This window comes from Fistularia commersonii, chromosome 12 (assembly GCF_037954325.1).
Source record: "Fistularia commersonii isolate RoL2024-O1a breed Wild chromosome 12, RoL_Fcom_v1.0, whole genome shotgun sequence".
NCBI classification, from domain to species: domain Eukaryota; kingdom Metazoa; phylum Chordata; class Actinopteri; order Syngnathiformes; family Fistulariidae; genus Fistularia; species Fistularia commersonii.
Window position 1 is genome coordinate 11,762,401 of NC_141295.1, and position 21,902 is coordinate 11,784,302.

General features: G+C 42.7%; 3 protein-coding genes and 1 non-coding gene across 8 annotated transcripts; 3 read left to right on the forward strand and 1 right to left on the reverse strand.

The window, feature by feature from the left end:
* The first annotated feature begins 341 nt into the window (after positions 1 to 341).
* suz12b (SUZ12 polycomb repressive complex 2 subunit b) lies at positions 342 to 10,756 on the forward strand. 3 transcript variants are annotated; one of them, XM_086157118.1, is made up of 17 exons: positions 342 to 640; positions 906 to 1,050; positions 1,829 to 1,875; positions 1,969 to 2,033; positions 2,193 to 2,261; positions 2,362 to 2,411; positions 2,760 to 2,845; positions 2,924 to 3,155; positions 3,522 to 3,627; positions 3,696 to 3,801; positions 3,942 to 4,119; positions 4,942 to 5,030; positions 5,685 to 5,828; positions 6,688 to 6,845; positions 7,192 to 7,390; positions 7,616 to 7,695; positions 7,928 to 10,756. In XM_086157118.1, the coding sequence occupies exons 1-17, from the start codon at positions 626 to 628 to the stop codon at positions 8,238 to 8,240; spliced, it is 2,082 nt and encodes a 693-aa protein (XP_086013244.1). In that variant the 5' UTR covers positions 342 to 625; the 3' UTR covers positions 8,241 to 10,756. The 3 variants fall into 3 exon arrangements, with proteins under 3 accessions (XP_086013244.1, XP_086013245.1, XP_086013246.1); XM_086157119.1 differs by having other exon boundaries at positions 4,945 to 5,030; XM_086157120.1 differs by having other exon boundaries at positions 973 to 1,050.
* On the forward strand, positions 6,982 to 7,090 carry LOC147228833 (U6 spliceosomal RNA). The gene has a single exon (XR_015106992.1). It is a non-coding gene; the product is annotated as a U6 spliceosomal RNA (small nuclear RNA).
* Positions 10,757 to 10,973: 217 nt separating the features above from the next.
* Positions 10,974 to 18,497, forward strand: atad5b (ATPase family AAA domain containing 5b). 3 transcript variants are annotated; one of them, XM_086157124.1, is made up of 15 exons: positions 10,974 to 11,184; positions 11,892 to 12,149; positions 12,239 to 12,335; positions 12,400 to 12,479; positions 12,570 to 12,718; positions 13,305 to 13,464; positions 14,604 to 14,878; positions 14,962 to 15,055; positions 15,132 to 15,196; positions 15,330 to 15,480; positions 15,867 to 15,976; positions 16,183 to 16,402; positions 16,478 to 16,904; positions 18,098 to 18,250; positions 18,369 to 18,497. In XM_086157124.1, the coding sequence occupies exons 1-15, from the start codon at positions 11,151 to 11,153 to the stop codon at positions 18,466 to 18,468; spliced, it is 2,373 nt and encodes a 790-aa protein (XP_086013250.1). In that variant the 5' UTR covers positions 10,974 to 11,150; the 3' UTR covers positions 18,469 to 18,497. The 3 variants fall into 3 exon arrangements, with proteins under 3 accessions (XP_086013250.1, XP_086013249.1, XP_086013248.1); XM_086157123.1 differs by having other exon boundaries at positions 10,974 to 11,325; positions 16,183 to 16,904; XM_086157122.1 differs by having other exon boundaries at positions 16,183 to 16,904.
* Positions 18,312 to 21,640, reverse strand: tefm (transcription elongation factor, mitochondrial). Its single transcript, XM_086157126.1, has 5 exons — positions 21,523 to 21,640; positions 20,831 to 21,300; positions 19,554 to 19,703; positions 19,286 to 19,464; positions 18,312 to 19,185 (listed from the first exon to the last, which is right to left on the reverse strand). Exons 1-5 carry the CDS (start codon positions 21,563 to 21,565, stop codon positions 18,921 to 18,923), a joined length of 1,107 nt encoding a protein of 368 aa, XP_086013252.1. The 5' UTR covers positions 21,566 to 21,640; the 3' UTR covers positions 18,312 to 18,920.
* Between the last annotated feature and the right edge of the window lie 262 nt (positions 21,641 to 21,902).

Below are 21,902 nucleotides of genomic sequence, written 5' to 3' on the forward strand. Positions count from 1 at the left end.
TCATTGAATCACTGAGTAATGACGTTTGCTGCCTGTTAAATAACTGGATTAAAAAGTACACTTAATAAATGTAGGTTGTTGATTTTTTTTTTATTACGTAGCGACGCGAGAAATATGTGATGAAAACAACGCGCATAATAGTCAGAGGTTCGCCAAAAAGTGAAGTTTCAATATGACGCTATTGTGGCTGTTTGCTCGTCGCCTTGTTATGAATTCTGATAAACTCGATTTCCCGCAAAATCGCCGAAAACGAGAGCGGGTTGTGTGTCATCTCCGGGTACCAGCAGCCAATCGGCGGCTCGGATTCCCACAGCCACGATCTCATTGGCTGACAACTGAGCAATGCACTGTTGTCCAGTACAAATTGAAGGAAACCAGGCTGACAATAATTTACAAATAGATCGCCAATGGTTTGACCCTAAATACTCAAACCGAATGCGATATTTAACCGTATTCGTGACCGCCGAATGAACGAAACCACCGGCGAGCCGAGATTTATTTTACAGCAACTATGCTAGCATTGCTAGCTAACTAGCCAGTGTTCCGTCGCCTCCTCTTCATCTTCATGGGTTGCTGCTGTTGAGTCTGCCAGGCTTGTGCTGTGGGCAGCAAGGCTAACAAATTAATGCCATCGGCCAGGGTGGGTTGCTTTTTATTGTTGTCCGACATCTACGGTTCACCGGTTCGAAAGTTGTTGTCAACACAAGTTTGAGTAAACGACTTAACATTTCGCTAAAACACTGAGCTTGCTAACATGGTATAGCATTGTGCGTTGACCTGAGTTAGCTAGCCCGCATTGCTAACGCGAGCACTTGTCCCGGCTAAGATAACTTCCAAGCAAAACCGTCATTTCCCCCCACTGCTTATGTTCTACGTGCTAACACCCATGGTTGTTGTATTCGCAGAACTCAGGTCATATTATGAGTGGGGCGAGTTGCAAAGCTAACGGCGCCGTGTACCCTGCCTCATCAGCAATGATGAACTCTGTGAAGAAGCCGAAGATGGAGCAGATCCAGGCCGACCATGAGCTGTTCCTCCAGGCCTTTGAAAGTGAGATTTGGCTTCTTCGAAACTTAAGACTTACCGCCCTAAAATGTTTTCTTTTCGCCCGAAGAACGTCCCGGGGCCCTCCAACGTGTTGTTAGCTTCTTGAGAAACTTCTCTTGACGGTAGTTTGGAGTTGCCCTGTGTGGTAATGGTTGACAGGCCTCCATAGTTGAATTTCCTGGGCTTTGTTAAATACGGTCTAAAAGTGCCATTTTTCTTTACTACATTTAGCAAACAACTGTCAGGCTGCTCTCGATATTATCACACGTCATGTTAAAAAATGTTTTACTTAGAGCTATTGTTTCAACTAATCCGTGACCACCTGTTAACAATTTTTGTTATGACATCAGACACTCGAATGACCATAGTTAAAAAAACACAAAACTTTTGTTACCGTCAGGTAATTATAGATTAGTTAGAACTTGTAAAGAATGTTGAATAACTCATCAATATCAGGTCAGTTTACTTTATTAACACAGAGGAAGTTTATTTGGGCCTGGGTATAAGACTGAATTGTTTAAGCTAAACATTTGTTGAAACCCACAAATTATGAAATATATTTGTAAAGTCGCTACATCAAAAGATAGTGATGGGGAAAAAATAGAAAGGGGAAATTACACTAAAATGACGATGAGTTTGAAAATTTCAACAGAAGTTATTATCAAAAGAACAGTATCTGTCTAGCGCTTCTACTTTTTTTCTGATCAGAGATGATTTGCTGAAGAGGGATTTTATTTTTTCATTTAGTTTCTGTCTAATACATTTGTCTCTACATTTCCAGAACCAACTCAGATATACAGATTTCTTCGCACAAGGAACTTGATTGCAGTAAGTGACCAACTGTATAGTCATTTTATGGAGTGGGTAGGGCATGTGAAAGAATTATGATTTAATAGGTTAAATACTTTCCCTCCTTTTTAGCCCATATTTTTGCACAGGACGCTCACCTTCATGTCTCACAGAAATGGTCGATCAAATTCCAGAAGGTACTTGTGCTGTTCTTTCTTGGTTTTAAATTTACCATTCAAAATTGTAGATTGTCACTGTTGTCTTAGAAGTGAACCAGTCCTTCATGTTTTACTGAACCAATTTATGTCATGAGTCAGAAGATTCAGTTACTGTAACATTGTGTCTTTTTATCTCAGGAAAACATTCAAAGTGGATAATATGTTGCAAACAGTTGAGAAGATGAAGGAAGAGCAGGAATCTCCGAGGTGAGACTGATTGATAAGATCTGCAGTTACTTCAGGATAACATGATATCGATTACCTTTTCCTGATTTTTTTAATGCTGATATTTTTCTTTTTGTTTTAGCTTGTCTTCGCATCTACAGCTAACTTTCACTGGGTTCTTCCATAAGGATGGTAAGTAGACATCACTCCCTGACACTAAATGATAGAAGGGGCAAAATATTGGTTATGCCTTTATGTGAAACTGAGAACAGTCAAACTGGTCGAACCAAGAAGGGCTTTTAGATCACCAAATATCAATTTACTGGTATCTTTTCAACCACTCAGAACATGTGAGTTTTATAGCTGCTAATGGAAGACTAGTCCAACTTTTAGTTTAAATTTAGGGATAATGGTAAATGTCCTTGGCCCTTCTTTTCAATACTATTGATGTGATGTTAGTATTTGTTTGCTAAAACCATCAACAACAGGCATATTGATGAAATTATTGTCATTCATACGAAACTTTGCATTTCCATCCAGAAAAGCCATCTCAGAATTCAGAAAATGAACAAAATTCTGTGTCCCTAGAGGTGCTACTTGTCAAAGTCTGCCATAAAAAACGCAAGGTAAGGTATTTAGCCAGAACACCACGTTTGCCAGAATTGAATAGAATTGTGCCAATAAATATTTGTCAATTCTTCTAGGATGTCAGCTGTCCAATTAAGCAAGTGCCTACAGGAAAAAAGCAGGTGCCTTTAAACCCTGACAGTAACCAAACCAAGCTTGGCTCCTACCCATCCTTATTGGTTTCCAGCAATGAGTTTGAGCCCAGCAACAGCCACATGGTGAAGTCCTATTCGCTCCTGTTCAGGGTGTCACGCACGGGGAGAAGGGACACAAATGGCCTGGTCAATGGTGAGGCCAACGAGAACATCGGTAAGAAGCTCGTAATTACCCACTAAGCAGCTGTCAGTGGTGGCAGTTACAGAACAAGGAATTTATTGGGATTCAACACATGTGTGTTTGTATGATTTGAGAATAAGGTTTGTTTTTGAAATGGTTGAGCAAAGAATGGCAGAAGACATTTGGTGAACAATGAGCTTCCAGGGGCTACTTCATCTTGTTCAGCTTAATATTGAGTTTCTGAGAAAGGGTTCAAAGTTGGTCGAGTTGTTGTTATGGTACATCAAGTCCCTATTCTCAACTAAAGTACAAACTCGTGAACAATCATACATATGGGAGTATTTGATAAACATACAATAATCATGTTGCTCTCTGTGTTTTGTACTTGTTTGTGCACAGATGTAACAGATACTCCAAGCAGGAAGAAGCGTAGCTCATCTCACCGGGAAGATGGAGAGGCCACAGAGACTTATGTTGCACAGATGACTGTCTTTGATAAGAACAGGTGAGTCTGGTATCAGTGGCTAAAGTGCATTTCTGGACAAAACTAAATTGTTGCATTTGACTTTTCAGAAGGTTGCAGCTGCTTGATGGAGAGTATGAGGTGTCCATGCAGGGGATGGAAGACAGCCCTGTTAGCAAGAAGCGAGCTACATGGGAAACCATTCTTGATGGGAAGGTGGGAGCTTTTACATGTTTTCATTTCAAAATATGACCATATTTGACTTGTGAATGCTCAGAATATGACCTCTTCTTTCATATGTAAATATTACTTGAATGCATCTTGTGTCCTAAATACTGTTTGTCACTCTTTTACAGAGGCTTCCACCTTTTGAGACTTTTTCTCAGGGACCCACATTACAGTTTACCCTGCGTTGGACAGGTGATGCCTGTGGCAAATCCACTGCCCCTGTGGCAAAGCCTCTCGCCACCCGAAACTCGGACAGCTCCAGTCCCATGGAGACCAGGACCAGCAACCACAGAGCCGCACTAATGAGTAAGTGTGAAATGCAAGATTGTTATATGACGTTCTTTAATTGGGATCATGTCCTAGTATGCCTCAAAAAGAATTCCCATTCATGTTCTTGTGTGGGATCATTGTGGAAGATTTATTTGAGATTTATGATCAGGAACCACAAAGCACCTTGACTGAAATCCCTATTGCGAAGGACAGGGAGAATAGTTACTAATACTCTCTGCCTAAAATTAGTGTTCACTTTTATGTTATCTGATTCTGTCAGTAAAGCTGAATTGGTCATTATTTTTTGTTGATATATATTTTTCACCCCCTCTATTTGTGTGGGATGTTCTCATTTTCTCTTGAAGGAAACAAAAAAACAGACAATACAGTATTCATGTTTCTATTTAACTCTGGAGGATATTGTTTCTGTTTGCTTACAAAAAAACACAAGTCTCATTGTATCACTTGTTTTGATGCTGGACCAATTAATAAGCCAAATAATCTAGGGGGCTTCATAAGACAAGAGCCTATTCTTATTGTAGACACGCCATTAGGAGACACAATGTTAAAATGCAACATATGAGACCTGTAAAGGAATCCAAAGTTTCATATATGTATCCTTGTTTGAATGCATAAGGCAATAAATAACCTACAGTAATAGAACCATTATACGTTAAAGCTGTGTCAAATTGTCTTGAGAAGGATGTGCTGCCATGTTAGATTGAGCTTTTTTTTTCTTTTATTTCAATATGCAATACCCACCTTTTTCAATAAATCCATGTTGAATGTACCCAATTCGAAGGTTTTTCTGATCTGATGGCTCTCCCGAGAAATAACTTCTCCATCTATTTTCATCAGCAGTGAAAGAGTCAGTCAGCACAGACATTCAGACGAGGAAAGAGCAGGTCCCATGCGAGCCACGGCAGAAGCTGCGTATATTTTATCAGGTACACCACACGACAGTAAGGAAAACAACTGGGCCGGGACACACTGATCACATGAGTCTTGTGGCAAGGTGGAAAAGCAAAGCAAATTCATTGCTCTGGATATTGCACTGGTTTTCTGATAAGGCATTGAGTTCTATGCTCATGTCAGAGCTCTTTCATTTCAGAGCTCTTGGTTTGGGTAGCAAACTGCAGGTTTGTAGCAGTGCATGTTGCTGTTAATAAATGTAACATTGTGTGTGGAGAAGCTTAATCATGGATTGAAATATCAAGTTAAAAAGAAAAATTGAAAGCTCATAAGTAGATCTCTGACCTATTGTTGAACCTAAGATTCATTGGTCTGTGTTGATTGAGGGGGGGGGACTAAATTTAACTCTTCCTGGAATTACACAGAAAATTCCAAGAGATTGCTGAACATTTCCTTTTTTTTAGGCTTCTCAAAGAAGCCTCATAAAGGAGCAATTTGAATTAATTAGTGAATGAATGTCATGTGATTTATATTGACTGTTAAAAATGACCTGAGCCTTGTATTTTTCAGTTTACTTCATCTTTACACATCCAGTGCAGTTTGATCTCCCATTTGCAGCATGTCTGCTGTAGGATCGCCTTTTCTCTCACACACACCGGTAGTAATTACCGTTCTCCGATTCTCACCAGTTCCTGTACAACAACAACACGCGGCAGCAGACCGAAGCACGAGATGACCTTCACTGCCCCTGGTGTACGCTGAACTGCAGCAAGCTCTACAGCCTGCTCAAACACCTCAAACTCTCCCACTCTCGCTTCATCTTTAACTATGTGGTAAGGAAGTCAGGTGTGCAATAAGTGACTGAGCGTAGTGGGATGGGGATCATTGTTTGGCAATAACATTACGTTTTCGGAAGTGTAGTGTGAGCTCTGTTAAAATGGAAAAACTGCTCAGAAGTTTGAAGTGTGACGATTGCCTATAGACTAGAAATCAGTGAATGATTAATAAAACATGCTTTAGGTCTTATTTCACTATGCCACTCCTGTTGCCACTCATTTGTTTTTAATTGTAGCCTACTGTGTACTTTACGCCTTTTCATATCGCATGTTCAGATTTTATTGAGCTGCTGTGTGGCCATCTGCTGCTGCCGCTTCCCCGCCATCCATGCTCGTGGTGGTCTCAAATTGTTTCTGTGACTCCCCAGTGTCTTGACTGAAATTGTGCCAGTGCTATATCTAGCCATAGCCCAAGTTAATTCACAAAATAATCCAAGGCCTCTCGCACTGTGAAATGATGCACGCTGGGAGACCCCTCTTGTTGCTACAGACAAGTTCCAATTTTGTCAGAGCTTGACTTTAGAGAAGGACTCTGTACAGAGATTTAATATTTTGTTCGCATTCAGGTTTCTCCCGCGTGGTAGTTACACTGCTTTTCTTTTCACTAGGTTACATAATCCCAGGTTAACACTTGTGCTAATAAAATTGCCTCCGCACCGTCTTCACTGGGATTGTGTGGATTACACAGGGACCGTTTTAGATTTAAATCTTCAGGACGACGAAAGACCTGTAACTTTGTTCCACTGCCCAACATTACATTATCCGACAGCCCAGAGGATTGAGGCCTGTTAGTTTTCTACATCTGTGTCTCACACCTGTTGAGTTTCAATATATTTCTATATCACTCAATTTTCAGCCTCACCCCAAAGGAGCAAGGATAGATGTGTCCATTAACGAATGCTATGACGGCTCATATGTTGGCAACCCTCAGGACATCCACAGCCAGCCAGGCTTTGCTTTCAGCCGCAATGGCCCTGTCAAGCGGACAGCAGTCACTCATATATTGGTTTGCAGGTAAACTGATTTTATTTTGGAGATGGACTGTGCATACGAATCTAACAGAATTGTTGTGTATAATTAGTTTCTTAAAGTGTGTGTGTGTATGTGGGGGGGGGGGGGGCTCAAAACACAAAGCATTATTTGATTACGTGTGATATGTCTTCGTTTTCTCACACGTACTAAAATTGGAATGATACAGAGAAGATTAGCATGACCCCTGCGCAAAGATCCCGCAAGGGATTAATACAGTAAAATTAATTAAGAAGGTTTTGTATAAATGTCTGAAAACCTATTAAATAGGAAGGTTGCAATTTAACCAAAAAAGTGCACTTTGTGTGTGTCTTGTCTTTCTCTGCCACAGGCCCAAGAGGACCAAGCCCAGTCTGTCGGAGTTCCTGGAGTCTGAGGATGGAGAATTGGAGCAGCAGAGGACTTACGTTAGTGGACACAACCGCCTCTACTTCCACAGTGACAGCTGTATGCCCCTGCGGCCCCAGGAGATGGATGTGGACAGTGAGGATGAGAGAGATCCGGAGTGGCTCAGAGAGAAGACTGCCACGGTGAGAGACTACAACTGATTTCTTCGATTTCGCCCCATCAGCCCCTCCCATTCCTTGTCTCATTTACTGAAACAATCTGAAAACCAGCCGGTCGCCATTTTGTACTGTCAAGTGCCTTTTTACTTGACAACAGTTTGACTTTGTATAAGATCTGTTGCACGTACTAAGTGTCACGGTTTTCAGTCGTCCTCTCATTTAAAACTTTTTTTTTCTTAACCACTACAGCAACTGGATGAATTTACTGACGTCAATGAGGGAGAGAAGGAGGTGATGAAGCTGTGGAACCTGCATGTCATGAAGCATGGGTATGTCCAGCACTAACAGTCTCTATGCTAGATATAGATATCATATCAACCTTCATAAATGTGGTCTTTTTCTGTTGTGTATTATTTTACATGTCAAAAATAGGATTTAAAAAAGTAAAAGTAATCCTTCACTAATCCCCTTTAGAGGATAATATGAGCTGTATTTAAATACTGGCTACAAATCTAGTTATACAGTACATTGAGCTAAGAACTTGTCTCCTCTGACCTGCAGCTTCATAGCAGACAACCAGATGAATCAGGCCATCATGCTTTTCGTGGAGACCTGTGGCGCTCATATAATCCGCCGCAACCTCTGCCGCAATTTCCTCCTGCATCTTGTTAGTATGCACGACTTCAACCTAGTGAGCACGGCCACAATCGACCGTGCCATGGTCCGTCTGAGGAATATCCAAGATGAGATGCCAGAAACTGAGGATGAGCAACAGGACCAGACTCTGGTAACAGCAGGAACTTGCAATGGCAATGCTGTCACCTCTAGTGGGGGAAAACAGGGCAAGAGGACAAAAAGCGCGCTAACAGACTGATGATGGCTGGATGTCATGGGAAAAAAAAAAAACAGCTTTTTTTTTTCTTTTTTTTTTTTTAATCTTATCTTTCCCCTTCTGTGAACATTTCACACCCTTTGGTGCTTAGTTAGGCGGGAGGAATGGTCAACACAGGATCTGACCTGAAACAGACCAACACGAAAGGTAAACAAGTTTATCACAACTTGAGAACTGAACCAAATATGAACAATATTAAAATGAATCAACCACCTTTTACATAAACTGAGAGTTTTGGGACCGGGTGGTCAGTGGCACCTACTTTAATATGAATCTTGTAGGAGCCACTGAGGTCGCGGTCTTTGGGTGTGAGTGAACGAAATGATGTGGCACATCTGCCTTTGGTCTTTCCTTTTGACATGTTACCAAAAATACAGTTAAAACTGTACTGGTAATGTTGTCACTCTTGATTATTTGTATGCATACACAATAACCTTGTTGAAAATTTATCATTTTAGCTGATTATTTTTAGCACTTGGTGTTTGTATTTAGAAAACTTATGATTTTTTTTTAATTGATGCTGTGCTAAATGTCAAATACAGCATTTCTACTGTTTTCAGTAGAAGAAATGTTATGTCATTTTACTGTTATGAATGAAATTTCTTTTGAAATGTCAATTAAGAGACTATTACCGTAAAATCCTTCACATATTAAGGCTTGTTCAGATCCGAAAGATTTTCATGACAATGGTGTTGATAAGGCTCGGATCCTGGACAAGAGGAAAACGGTATCTGGGGTGCAAACCAAATCTCATTTCATCATTATTAAGGCTTTTGACCAGCATTGATACTAGATCAAAAGTTCCCTGGGGTTTTAAAAAACAAATCATGTTCTTGGACAGAACCAGCAGCACATGTATCTTGTAGAGTGCATAGCATGAAAGAGGAAAATGTCAGGTTCTTTCTTTCAAAGGTATAAACAGGACAAACTTTTTTTTTTTTGTTTGTTTGTTTTCCATTTTCTTTTAAACATGGGTTCTAGTAGCAGAAGATGAGCAACATCTCGTATGTACATTTGATTACATCACTCTTGCAGTTTTCCAATAATGAAAAGACAAGTGTCAAAGCAATATGCGATTTGATGGATGGTTTATATTCAAGGCAAACTCTTAATCTGTTCTGTTTTGTATGGTTAAGGCCAATGGGAATTGATACATCACTCTTATTTCTGTATATTTTAGTGTATGTTTTTGTCCATTCCATGACAAGTTTAAAAAAAACAAACAAAAAAAAAACAGAAAAGTCTTGAGTGTTTGTGTTTTGTAGTGTGGCCACATAATGGTGATCATCTACACTCATCATTTCATCTGGCTTTTCTCATGGACCAAATCAACATTTTCTATCTTCCATTGTTCACTGAGGGTTTGCTCTCTCACGCAGTAAAAGGGAGACACGTTTGCCATTCTCATCAAAGCACCCTGTTAAAATTGAACTGTACACTGGTTAAGGGATTTTTATATTTAAAGAAATAAAAACACATTTGATCTAGTTCATCTTTCTGCGGTGCTGGAAAGAATAGCTCGAGCAGTAGGACGACTTGCGTGTTTCCTGTCCTGTTTCCATTGAACCAGGGGACTGAAATATGACCCCCCCCCCCTTCAAAAAATGAAAATATTAGAATCTGTGAAAAAAAAAACCATCATTGGAGTACTCACGCGTCAATAGAAATAGTTGATACTCCTTCCAATTATGCATAATTCTATGGAAAAGGTCTTTGCTTTCCTGAAAAATTATTCAAACTTAGAGTTTATAATGGATCTGACAGGCACATGGAAATAATTTGAAATTACAAGGAATTCAATCAAAAGTGGTTAACAGTGACTTGTATTTTGTGTAATTCGAATTAAAGTAGCAAGAAAGTCTGAAATTTTGGGAGATGTGAAAATGCAACCGACTTAGTAACAGGCATTAAGGGAACATTAATAATGTGGGGGGGTGCAGACATTTTTCAAGTGTTGAATGTATTTAGTTCATTATAAGGTGAGAGTCTAGAAAAAAAACTTGAGTTTACAATGGGTCCTTGTCCATCTTTTTATGAACTTTTTTTAATATTTAATTATTTGAATTTGCTGAGTAGCAAAGAACTACCAAGAACATTTTTGTGATTGCAAATATGTGCGTGCGATCTCAAGATGGCTCTTTGTACTCAAGTCTGTAATAGTTGCCAAAATCTAAACACAATTATTTACAACATCCAAAATTGAACCGAGGATGCAGGAACGGAACTTTGTGGAACTCGACATTTTCCACTGGTGCTTGAACAGATATTTTAACAGGAACAAAGTCTGGCAACACCAAAACCTCCAAATATATTGAAGGGAAAGCTACTTTGTGTTTTATATAAAAGGTGCTTTTTAAAATGTGAATAAACTTAATCAGAACCTGAAACCTGAGATTTATAATAAACATTGAACAGTTGTCAAACTAATGTGTAAAAATGCATTTTCATCAGTTTTAAGCATTGATTTTATATTAAATTAAATATTTTAGTCAATATAATTTTGTAATATGAAGCGTTTTTATGGAAAATAATGTGCTTTTCTACATGTAAAAAAAAAAATCGTGCGTAGTTATTCTGTTTTGTTTTTTTCTATTTACTAATATCTTCTCTGTTGTTCCGGCAGACGAACTGCATGATGGCGGGCTGACGTCCATTTCCGGGTCACATGTTATGACGTCAGGGGCGAGCGGAAAGCAAATCGGGTTAGAACTTAAAAGTTACGCACGTCTTTTTTTCCACTCGGTTATTTTTAAACATAAAGCAAAAACGCACAGGAATTGGGAAATTTTATATTTCAAAATTCTAAAGTGTATTATTACCACTAACAGTGCGGAAGTGCCGCCGCCGTAGCGCCAAATTCAAAATGCCGTGGCACAACTTTTGACGTCCGCGATGCGACCCGTCGAGTGGCAGTCAAGCGAACAAGGTGTGTGTCGGTCGTGGTTTTAATCCTGGAGTTTCTCATTCTCCCGAAGTTCACTTTTTTCGGAGGTACAACGGAGGTGTTCGGCCGGGGAGCAGCCACTGGTAGCACAGCACTCAATGTCACTGCACTGCTTTTCATCAGGTTAAGAATTAAATGTCTTTTTCCTTTTTTCCTTTGGGCTTTCAGTAGGTCTCCACCGAGAATCCTCTTCCTCCATCTAATCCTCTTCTCTCACCTCAACTACTTTCACTCCTGCCTAGCAACTCCAATCTCAGCATTCTCCCACCCAGATTTTCATCACCCTTCCTTCATGACTTTATCTCCAGAACATCTTAACATTTACCGTCCCTCTGATGGACTCACTCCTGATCCTCTCTATCCTGCTCGCTCCCATGACGAACCTCAGCATCTTCATCACTGCTACCGCTAGCTCTGCCTTCTGTCTATTCCCCAGCAACCAAACAGCATCGCTGGTCTCACCTCAGTTTTCTTCAACTTTCCTTTCATTCTGGCTGATTTGTCCACTAGTTCCAACCTATTCAATCGCATTTCTTCCCCTCTTCTCCACACTGTCCATCACTCTGGACTGTTGACCCTCATTACTTGAAATCCTCCAGCTTCTTCTGGAGCCTCACAGTTCCTCTCGAGTCCCTCTCGTTCACTTACCCCTATTCTGCAGGCTAAGAATTAAATGTATCGCCTTTCAGATGTGGCGAGTCACTGGCGATTGTTTCCCCGTCCGGAAAAGAAAAGAAAGCAGGAAGCCGAAAGCTCACAGAGGTCCTCCAAACGCCCGCGGCCCAGTCTGATGGTGGGGGATCCGCCGAAGGCCCAGCTCAGGAGCTGTCGCCTGAGTCGCACTCACCGCCTGAAGCAGCGAGGCGTGAGCGAAGGCCCTGCGCGAAACATCACAGCAGATCAGGAACTGAAAAATGACACCGATACCTGTCACCCTCCTGAAATAGGTAATAATTCTCACCTGATGTTTATTTTTTGTGTCATTCTTGAGAGTAGTTTCAACTAGTCTTTAACATAAAATGAATATTTTGTCCAGAACCAAAATGCGAGGATGCACTCTGGACTGACAAATACAGGCCCCGCTGTTCGAGTGAAGTCATTGGCAACTCGGTCGCAGTGGACAAATTGCACAGGTAAACTCATCGTATAAAAGCTGAGCCCCTTTCCCAAGACTGATATGCACCCCTCATTTCGTAGTTGGCTCAAGAAATGGAAACTCAGGGCCGACGGCGAGGAAAAAGGAAAAACTGAGGAAAGGATGCAAAAGCCCGGCACTGGTACAAAGTTAATGTTTGTCTGTCACAGCTCAGGGGCAAACGTTTTAAATCTGACGTTGGAAGTGGTGATAAAACGCCTTTCCTTTCCAGACCTGTGGGACTGCGGGGACTTCCAGGGTGAGGCGGGGGATGGCAGGGATGGAGTGGAGCCGCCGTGCAACGCCATGCTGCTCACCGGCCCGCCTGGGGTTGGGAAGACCGCCTCCGTGTACGCCTGTGCCCAGGAGCTCGGGTTCAAGGTCAGGCTTGTATACACAAAACAATGATTTTTATTATTTTTTTTTTTTAATAAAAGATTAATAATAATACGTTTTATTTGAGGTGTGTCTTGACCTCTCAAGGACACCATACAGACATTCACACAAAAAACAAATTTAAAGAAAACAGGAACAATATCAACGCTAAAAATCACAAAGTGGTAAAAAATAAGAAAATACAAACTCAAAACACATCTTTACTTTTATGGTAAAGTCTTCATTGTCATTGTAACAGGTACAATGAGATTTAAAGGTTTTCCTGATACATGCTCACTCAAAACAAAATAAACTGTAAATAATTTAAAGCAAGAAATAAATAAAATAAGTCAATAAAAAATAATTGGACAATTGTATGTCATAATAGCAGCTCCAAAACACATCGACTCAAGACATTCAGGGTAGTTATTGAAATAGGATAGAAACTATGTTTGAATCTATTTGTACTCACCTTTATTATTGTACCGTCTACCTGATGGAAACAGTTAAAATAGAATGTGACCAGGATGGGAAGCGTCCTTGATTGTGTGCTGGTCTTTTTTTCCTCTCCAATAATAAATAAAACGTAAAGGTGTTGGAGGTGAACTGTTCCTCCCGGCGCAGCGGCCGCCGTGTCCTCTCCCAGCTGAAGGAGGCCACTCAGTCACACCTGGTGGAGACGCCTGGGCACGACCCGCCGAGACCCGCTTACTTCAACAGTTACGGCCTGCTCAGGAAAGACACTGGTCCAGGTACGACATGAACTCCTCGGAAATTGTGGTGTATAAAAAGCAGGAATTGGAAATCGGACTCCTCTGTGTGCACATCTAGGCGTAGAAGCCTCTCTGCACTATAAGGGCACAAATACTGCGCACAGAATACGGGCCTAAACATTTCAGCACGTCGTTATTGAGAGTAAAAGATGTATCCACATGTTAGTAGATTTTTGGACTCGTCTTATTTTCCACACTGCTTATCCTGCACTCAGGATTATCCTATCCCAGCTGTAATTGGGCGAGAGGCGGGGTTCACCCTGGACCGGTCGCTAGTCGACCGCAGGGCGACGTTTAGAGACATACAGCCATTCTCACGGCTGAGCAATGTAGGGTCTGCAGTTGACCGATTGTATGTTTTTGGACTGTGGGAGGAAACTGGAGAAACCAGACACATTTTGCATGTTCTTCTCAATGTCTGGGTTCTCAGAATTGAAACCAGGGACCTCCTTGCTGAGAGGCTGAAGTGCTAAGCACTGCATGTATTTTTGGACTGTTACATTTCTGATATTCTCTCGTTGAATGTCATGTAGGAAAATATAAAGGGATATCTGTATGTGTGTTGAAGATTTTATGGATTGTAAGCATTTGGGGAGGAAATTTATATATATTCTGGTATTATCAGTGTCCTCTTAGAGTTTCAACTGGCATCAAACCAGACTGGTGTGGTGGTGTCAGGCTCATCTCTTTCTTCTTCCTTTCTTTCGCCTAAGATAACCATCTACCTCCATTCTCTCACACTGCCTAACCTCATGTCCTCTTTTCACTCCATCCATAAATCATCCTCTCTGGTCTTCCCCTCATCCTCCTGCTGCTTGGCAGTTCCAGCCTCCCCATCAACCCATCTAGATCTTCACCATCCCTCACCTGTCCCCGTCCGAACCATCTCAGTCTGACTTTATTCCCAGAACATCTAACACGGGCCGTCCCTCCAATGGTCTCATTCCTAATCCTCGTTCCCAAAGAGAACCACCACATCTTCATCTCTGCTGCCTCCAGCTCTTCCTCCTTATCATAAGCTTGTGCACTGCTTTTCAAACACCCTCTTCACCATTTCTTTGAAATAGACTTGCGCAGAGGGAGATTTTATATTTTTTTTATTCTCTTGTCTTTGACAGGAGGATCTGCGGCTCCCAAAAATATAAGGCCAGGCGCAAGAAAGCAGCCGACACGAAGGTTTGGCAGCTCCGCTCACAAAAGAGAGGCGAATCCAGCCGCAGTCACTTTGGCAAACTATTTCAAGGCGAAGGCCAGGGTGGATCATTTACACTCCGGTGGCCTGTCATCAACCGAGAAACCAGACAGCAGGAAATCTGGCGAGCGGTCACCGGCATGTGTTCAGACGGAGTCGCATAACCCCAAAAACGCCACATCACTTATCCTCTTTGAAGAGGTAAACCCCCCGAGCCTTATGAGTCCGTGTGAAAGCACAAGGCCGTGTGCAAAACCGTGGCTCAGTCTTTTATTTGCGTGCAGGTAGACGTGGTGTTCCAGGAGGACGTCGGTTTCCTGGCAGCCGTCGAGGCATTTGCGACTACCACGAAGAGGCCGGTTGTTCTGACCACCAACGGTAACGCGTTTCGGAAATTTCGGGAAATAAAGGACTTGGATGACAGCGACCGCTGATGTAAAATGAATCTCTCCAGATCCGACAGTCCGTGAGAGATTTGGCTGCCGCTTGGAAGAAATCCGTTTTAAGACGCTGTCCGCAGTATGTAGACTTTGCCAGCGTGTCATTTTATATAGAATGCCTTTTGCTGTACATCCTGGGTTGAATCTCATTGGCCAAGAAAGTCTTAAACATTACTTTTATGTCATCACAAACACATGGCCTCCGTCCCCAGGTGAGCGCGGGGAGTTTCTTGCAGCGGGTCTGCCTGACCGAGAGCGTGACGCCGGACTCCGACGATGCCTCCGGCCTTCCAACACTGGCCCGTGGAGACCTCAGGCGCTGCCTGCTCCAGCTCCAGTTCTGGGCCCGCAGCACTCGGCAGGGTATGTTAGAACCCTTTAATGATCCTGTCAAGGGGAAAATGGCTTTTCAGGTGTTATTCTTAAATCTTAATAAGTTCTTCACTAGGTTTTGTGAGAAAGATCACTCACTATTAGACATTATTATGTATTTCCAGGTGAATTATCATTTGCTAATTTGGCCTGATTATGATCAGAATGTGGGATTTATTGCTACGTTCAGGCAACAAATTCAGGCCAATGTCTGTTTATGTGTGAGATTTAATAATAAATATTTCAATTGTGCAATTGTGATTATGTCAATATAATCAATACATTGATTTTGTTTTATATGCGTTATGCTGGAATGGAAAGTTAAAGGGTTACAATGCACATTTTGTACCAATTATCAAATGTTTTGCGTTCTCTAGACTCAGGCTTAAACGAGAAACCTCAGGTTCCATCATGTAATTCCGGCTGTGCCATCAGCATGCTGGGGCTACATCCTGTGAGCCAAACCTTTCTGCGAAACATCTTGAAGGTAACATCACTGTTAATGGTCTGGTCAATTCTTGTCAAAATCATCTTTTTGTACGAACTAGACATAATTTTCCCCCTTGAAGATGTTTCTTCTTGTCATGGAAGATTTTGACAAGAATCCATCACTGCTCCTGTTCCTGTTTTTTTTTTCCCCAAATGAATATCCACAAAATCTCTTTCTTGTCCTCTGTTACTCTTCCACGTCAGTCCTGGACTGAAGCGGATGCGGCTAAGCTCTCAACGCTCCTGATCGAGAGCTGGAGAAGAGACGTGCCCCTGCTCTACACCAACCTGGAGCTTCTTCTACCCACCAGCGGCGTGGCCGCCTCCTCAGAGCTGCAGGGCCCGCCGCGTTTGCTGCCAATGAACGTCTCGCTCAGCAACAAACTGAGCCTTGGCAAAAGGAACAGACCTGCAGCGGCAACCGGTGTGCCTTCCATTTCAACATTAGCATCTCAAACAACTTCATCTTTTCCGAAATTTGCTAATCCTGGAGTCATAGTTTCAGACCGTGAGAGATGTGCGGCAGAGCTTGTGACCGACTACTTAAGTGCCATCGGTGATTTCTTTGACCTCATGTCATACCTCGACGCCGCGTTGGCTGGTTCGGAGCAGCGCGCCCCAGCCCCCTGCGGGCAGGGGTTCATCTGGACCGGAGGCGAGCTGAAGGACGGCACTGTGGACCAGATGGGAGAGCCGGAGGTGAAGATTTTCAGCCAGGAGAGGCTGCTGGAGCTCCATGCTGCCGTCGAGGGTCTGGGGGTCCGCTCCTGCTGGGCCCGTGTGTCTGAAATGTGGACCGAAGCCCGGAGATGCAAACGAGACCTCGGAGACACGTGGTGGAGAAACCTGGTGGAGAAACTGCCAATATCTACATCATCCAAAATGAAAAGCCTCAGCTTAGGTCACCGGCCTCTCTGCGCCCCAGGGTGAGCGTGTTCTCAGGGGTCCAATGCGGCTTTACTGAGATTATAATGTATTCTTCTGGAATCTTTATACATTCAAATGTTGTTTTTTTTTTAACACGATGTCAACAGTCATTTATAACCTGGAAAAAAATACCACTCAGACTCCAGGCTTGGAAACATATTTGGAAAATTCACTGAGCTAGAAATGATCTGGAAAAACCCCACTTATGAAAACATGAGCACGCCTTTCAGTAGAGTCTTGAATATAACCTAGAAATCTACATATATTTTGAATCCATCCATGTTCAGTCAAGTACATTTTGATGCAGGTTTTTTTTTCGTAAACTTGAAAATACACTTGCAGATTTAATTCGAAGCCGTCGAAAAAATGAAAATTAAAAAATTGCTATGGACCCTCACTTTGAAGCTGCTCTATTCATCACCTCCCTCCGAGACCAGGCTGCTTCGCTCAAATGACCTCGAAGCCTTTACGGTTTTACCACCCCCTGAAACAATATGAAATGCAAGGATGCTCATGTTTGTTTTTTTAACCCAGACAGCCCTCAGCGTCATTCCTTTACAGGCAGAAACTATCATTGGTGATTCAAACAGCCAAAAATGTTAGGAAAGAGCCGTGAGCATGAAAATGACACTGTGATAAATGTTTTAGTGAACAAAGCTAGAGCCAGTTTTGGTTTGCTGGTGAGAAGGTCAGGTCTTAGACTGGAACATGCGTCGAGCTCGTGACTGGTTCATTTCACACCGCAACTAAGAAATAGTTATTTCTGTTAGTCGGCAGTCAGCGCTTCCACCTCGCAGTAGGAAGGCCCCTGGTTAGATTCCAATTGGGGCCTTTCTGTGCAGAGTCTCCATGTTCTCCCCGTGTCTGCGTGGGTTTCCCCCCCACGGTCCAGGGGGTTCGTTAGAGACCCTAAATTGCCCAGACCGGTGAATGGTTGTATGCCCCAGTATGTGCGAATTAGTGGATGGTTGTTTGGTACTTTCCATTGACCCGCATTCAACAGTTTCATAGGATACACATCTATTCCTTTACAAGGCAGGGACAAGAGGTATATATTAAGAAACCCATGTGGAAATTGTGCATTTGGAGAGTTCTTAGCATCAGGATGCTTTCATTCTTTCCCCAAGAAAACGGCACGAATGGGAAAACATAATTTTCTGATTGCAAGTTATGTTTCTGCTTCCGCCGACAGCGTGTTACAGCGGAGGTACAAGATCGGCAAGTCAGTGCTCAGCAGCCGTCCCTTCAGCCTCCTGGGGAACAGACAGGCTGTCTGTGTCGACTATATGCCGCTCCTCCGCTCCATCAGCTGCTCTCAGAGGCAACCGCGAGTGGAGACAGACAGGTGAGCAGACATACAAAGACAGACTTTGAAAGTAAAGCTTTAAAGTTTTAAGATACATTTAATAACAAACTCAATTATCTGAAAATGTCTTTTAAACTTTTATCTCTCCACTGTTTAGGTGTTTGACCCATCTCAGTAGCATACATATCCACCTCTCAAAGTCAACCCTCCAACTCCTGGCAGAGGATTTCTTAGAGAGCAGTCCAAAAATCTCTTAAGAAAACACCTCTATATTTTACATGTTGAGATATAAATCAGTATTTATTCCATTACAGTTCTCAAGACTGTGTTCAACGCAACTGAGATGTTTTCTTAAAAAAGTGCTGACCATAGTGAATAAATAAATGTCTATTTTTGTAAATTAAAAAAAAAAAGTTTCTGTACTCTGATGGCTCCTTGAACTTTTACAACAAAGCTGAATAGAGTATTTCTTTAGACAGCTCTTCAATATCAGACAGGCATTATTTTATACGACTCTCCCAAATGTCAAGTTAGAACAAATTTGTATCCATGGCAATTCAAGTGATAATCTGTATGTTTAAGCACCAACATAGCTTATCCTGCTTTGAGGGTGTGGAGAGCGACATTAACTGCGAAAGCTCTCAAAGCTCAGAATACGTCTTACGTTTGTGTTGGAGAATATGGCGCGCCATACGTCAGTGTGATGCGGCTAACCCGAAGAGTCGCTGAGCAGTTCATAAAAGGCCACGGCCTGAAGCAAGGCATCGCACAGTTCCTCTCCTCCCCTCCGGCTGCCCATCTGGAACGAGTTCCTGTACTTCACTAGCAGGTCCGAGGGGAAGTTGACCCGGGGGATCTTCTGTGTCGCCGCCTCTGTCATCAGCTGTCGCACTGTCTGAGCTCCGCTGGTACGTGACTCGCCGACCATCAGCCCGAAGTGACGGCCCACAGCCGTACGTATCATGTTCAAGACCCTTGAAGGGTTGACAGCACAACAATCATACAACAATCATTAATGTCTTATATTCAACGACTGTCAATGCCAAAACTCTACTTTGACGTTTATTCTCCTACCTGGGTGGAAGGTTGGCGTCTGGCGAGGTGTTCCTCGGCTCCAGCAGAGCGAACAGCATGGCCTCCACCGTTCTCATGTGGGCCATGACGGGGAACAGAGCTGTGTTCTGCACCGATATAGATGGCTTCTCTATTATGTAGAAATCCGCTGTCGGGAGAAGTGACACGACGGCAGACACCTGTTGACCAAAAAAGTCAAATTTTTATTTTATTTCAAATATCGCTGTTCAGTTTGGGAACATAAGGATTAAAATACAGGCAAACTCACATCGTTCAAGTAAGCAGAAGCCATGTAGGTTCCTCTCAGGAAATTGGGACATTCCAGGTGTTGCCAGTCCAGCACTGTCATTCCCCTGTCCACGTGCGCCCAGGCCACTTTGTTAGTCGCACATACAATTGACACAATGGAGCTGGCATCCTGGGTAAGGAATACAAAAAAAAAAAAAGTTCATGGTGAAACATCTCTAAATTTTTCTATTAATCATCGGCTGATCACTGATTTATAATCTTTAGTCTCCATGTTTTCTATGCTGGTATGTTAGTGAAAATCAGGGGCATGTCTTTCCCAATACGGTCAACTCCAGTGTGTGTTTGTGCTTTCTTTCTGACATGTGACACAAAGCAGAATCACAACAGGCCATGGATCTTAAACGTGCACTGCCAACTTTAAATGCGTCATGTATTGGTGGTCATTGATTTCTTGTACAGTGCTTTCACACCTCCCGGTTTCAAAGCCTTTTAGAAGGTGATAACCAGGCCATCAGAAGAAATTGGGGGTACGGGGTCTTGCCCGATGACAACCCGCAATGGAGACAAGAGGAGCTGGGGATTGAAGCCCCAAACTTTCTACCAGACGAAGGCTCACTCTATCAACTGAGCCACAGCTCCCCCCATAAGGGTGCAACAATATTACTTATTTGTTTTTCTTCTACTTATCTAGCTTCTCTGTGGACAGAAAATGAGAATTTCAAGTGGACCTTTCAGTGTTGAGTTTGTATGTTCTCCCCATTTCTGCACGGCTTTCCTCCGTGTTGTTTGGTTTCCTCCCACCACAGTCCAAAAACATGCAGCAGATTAATTGGAAAAAATTGGGAGAGTTTCCAGTGAGTGAGTGAATGTCTGTCTGGATATGTGGCCCTGCGAGTGATTGGGGAGCAGTCCAGGGTGTAACCCGCCTCTTGCCCAATGATAATTTGGATAGGCACAACCCCAAGTGCAGGATAGGCGGCAGACGATGGATGGACAGATGAAGGGGAAACATTTCCCAGACTGTACATGTGACATTGAACCCTTTGAATAAGTGCAAGACTGAAAGAGCGATAACCTCAGTTGCTTGCTCTGGCAGATCCCATTAAGATCCCTAAGGTCACTACCCTGAACATGAAATGCCAGTCTGTTCACTGCAAACGTTTCTGGCCGATCCAGACATACCATCTGGATCACAACGGTTCAATGAAGAAACTGGATCTTCCCAGGTCACAAGGGCAGAATGAACTTCATGGTGTTTTGTGCATTTTGCACAAATGCACTTGCACACTGACCCACCTCCAACCAGGACCGGTCCACCTCCGGCCTGATGAACTTGGCAAGCTGGATCCTAACTTTCTTTTCCTTCTTCACGGGGTTGAGGATGGAGTTGAAGACTACGACGGCACTTTTGTGCTTCAGCAGGGGGACGTTCACCACGCTTTCCAGAGTCCTGAACGGTCCATTCTTGGTTCTGTACTCCACAATATTGAACGACTTGCGCCCCCTCAGGAGCTTGACGCTTGCCAACTCCGCGGGCGTAGCGGTGTTGAGAAGGCGGAGGATGGCGTCTCGTTGCTCGGAGGTATAGAGAGCGTCTAAGGACTCCTTGCACGGATCGAGGGACGAGATGGAAGCATTCAACGTCTCAAAGCCTGCGACGGGAACGCGGCTCCTCCAGCAGCAAGTGCATTGCAGATACCGAGCCTCAAACTCGGCGAGAGGGTGTCGGGGTCCTCGGAATAAGCCTGGTTGTCCCACATGTTGACCTGTGGATGAAATAACGCCGTTATTTTATCTAGAATGAACAAAACGCTGAAATGACCGAAATAATGTCCAAAATATATTCAGAGCTTCTCTGTTTGCCGTCCCGTGACAACAGATGAAGACACGGAGCAACAGTTCAGGTTAGCATGTAGCATAAGTGAAATAAAATGAATATTCATTTCGCAAAAAAATAAATAGGAGCTGAATTGAAAGCAGAAGCTCACCACTCTGAGCAAAAGACGAGAGGAATCGCCTGACAACCAACATTTTTAACAATAAACGTTAGACTATGCCACGCTAGCTATAGCATCGTGTAGATCCAGCCGTTTGTCCTTTCAGTTGTTGTCCAGCAACTTAAACATGACCGGTGAGAAACAATGAAGACACTCGATGGTTCCGGAGTCTGCAGTCTGTCGTTCGTCTTCATCAACTCTATCATTGCAATAATTCGTTTGTCATTTTGTTCCTCAGATTTTACAACTACAGGAATTAATGGATCCCATAGATAATACCCTTCATGCTAACAAAACGAAATAATTGATTCGATTTTTTTTAGATAAACATCAAATAAATCAATGCATGTATTTAAGGTCTAATTTTTGGT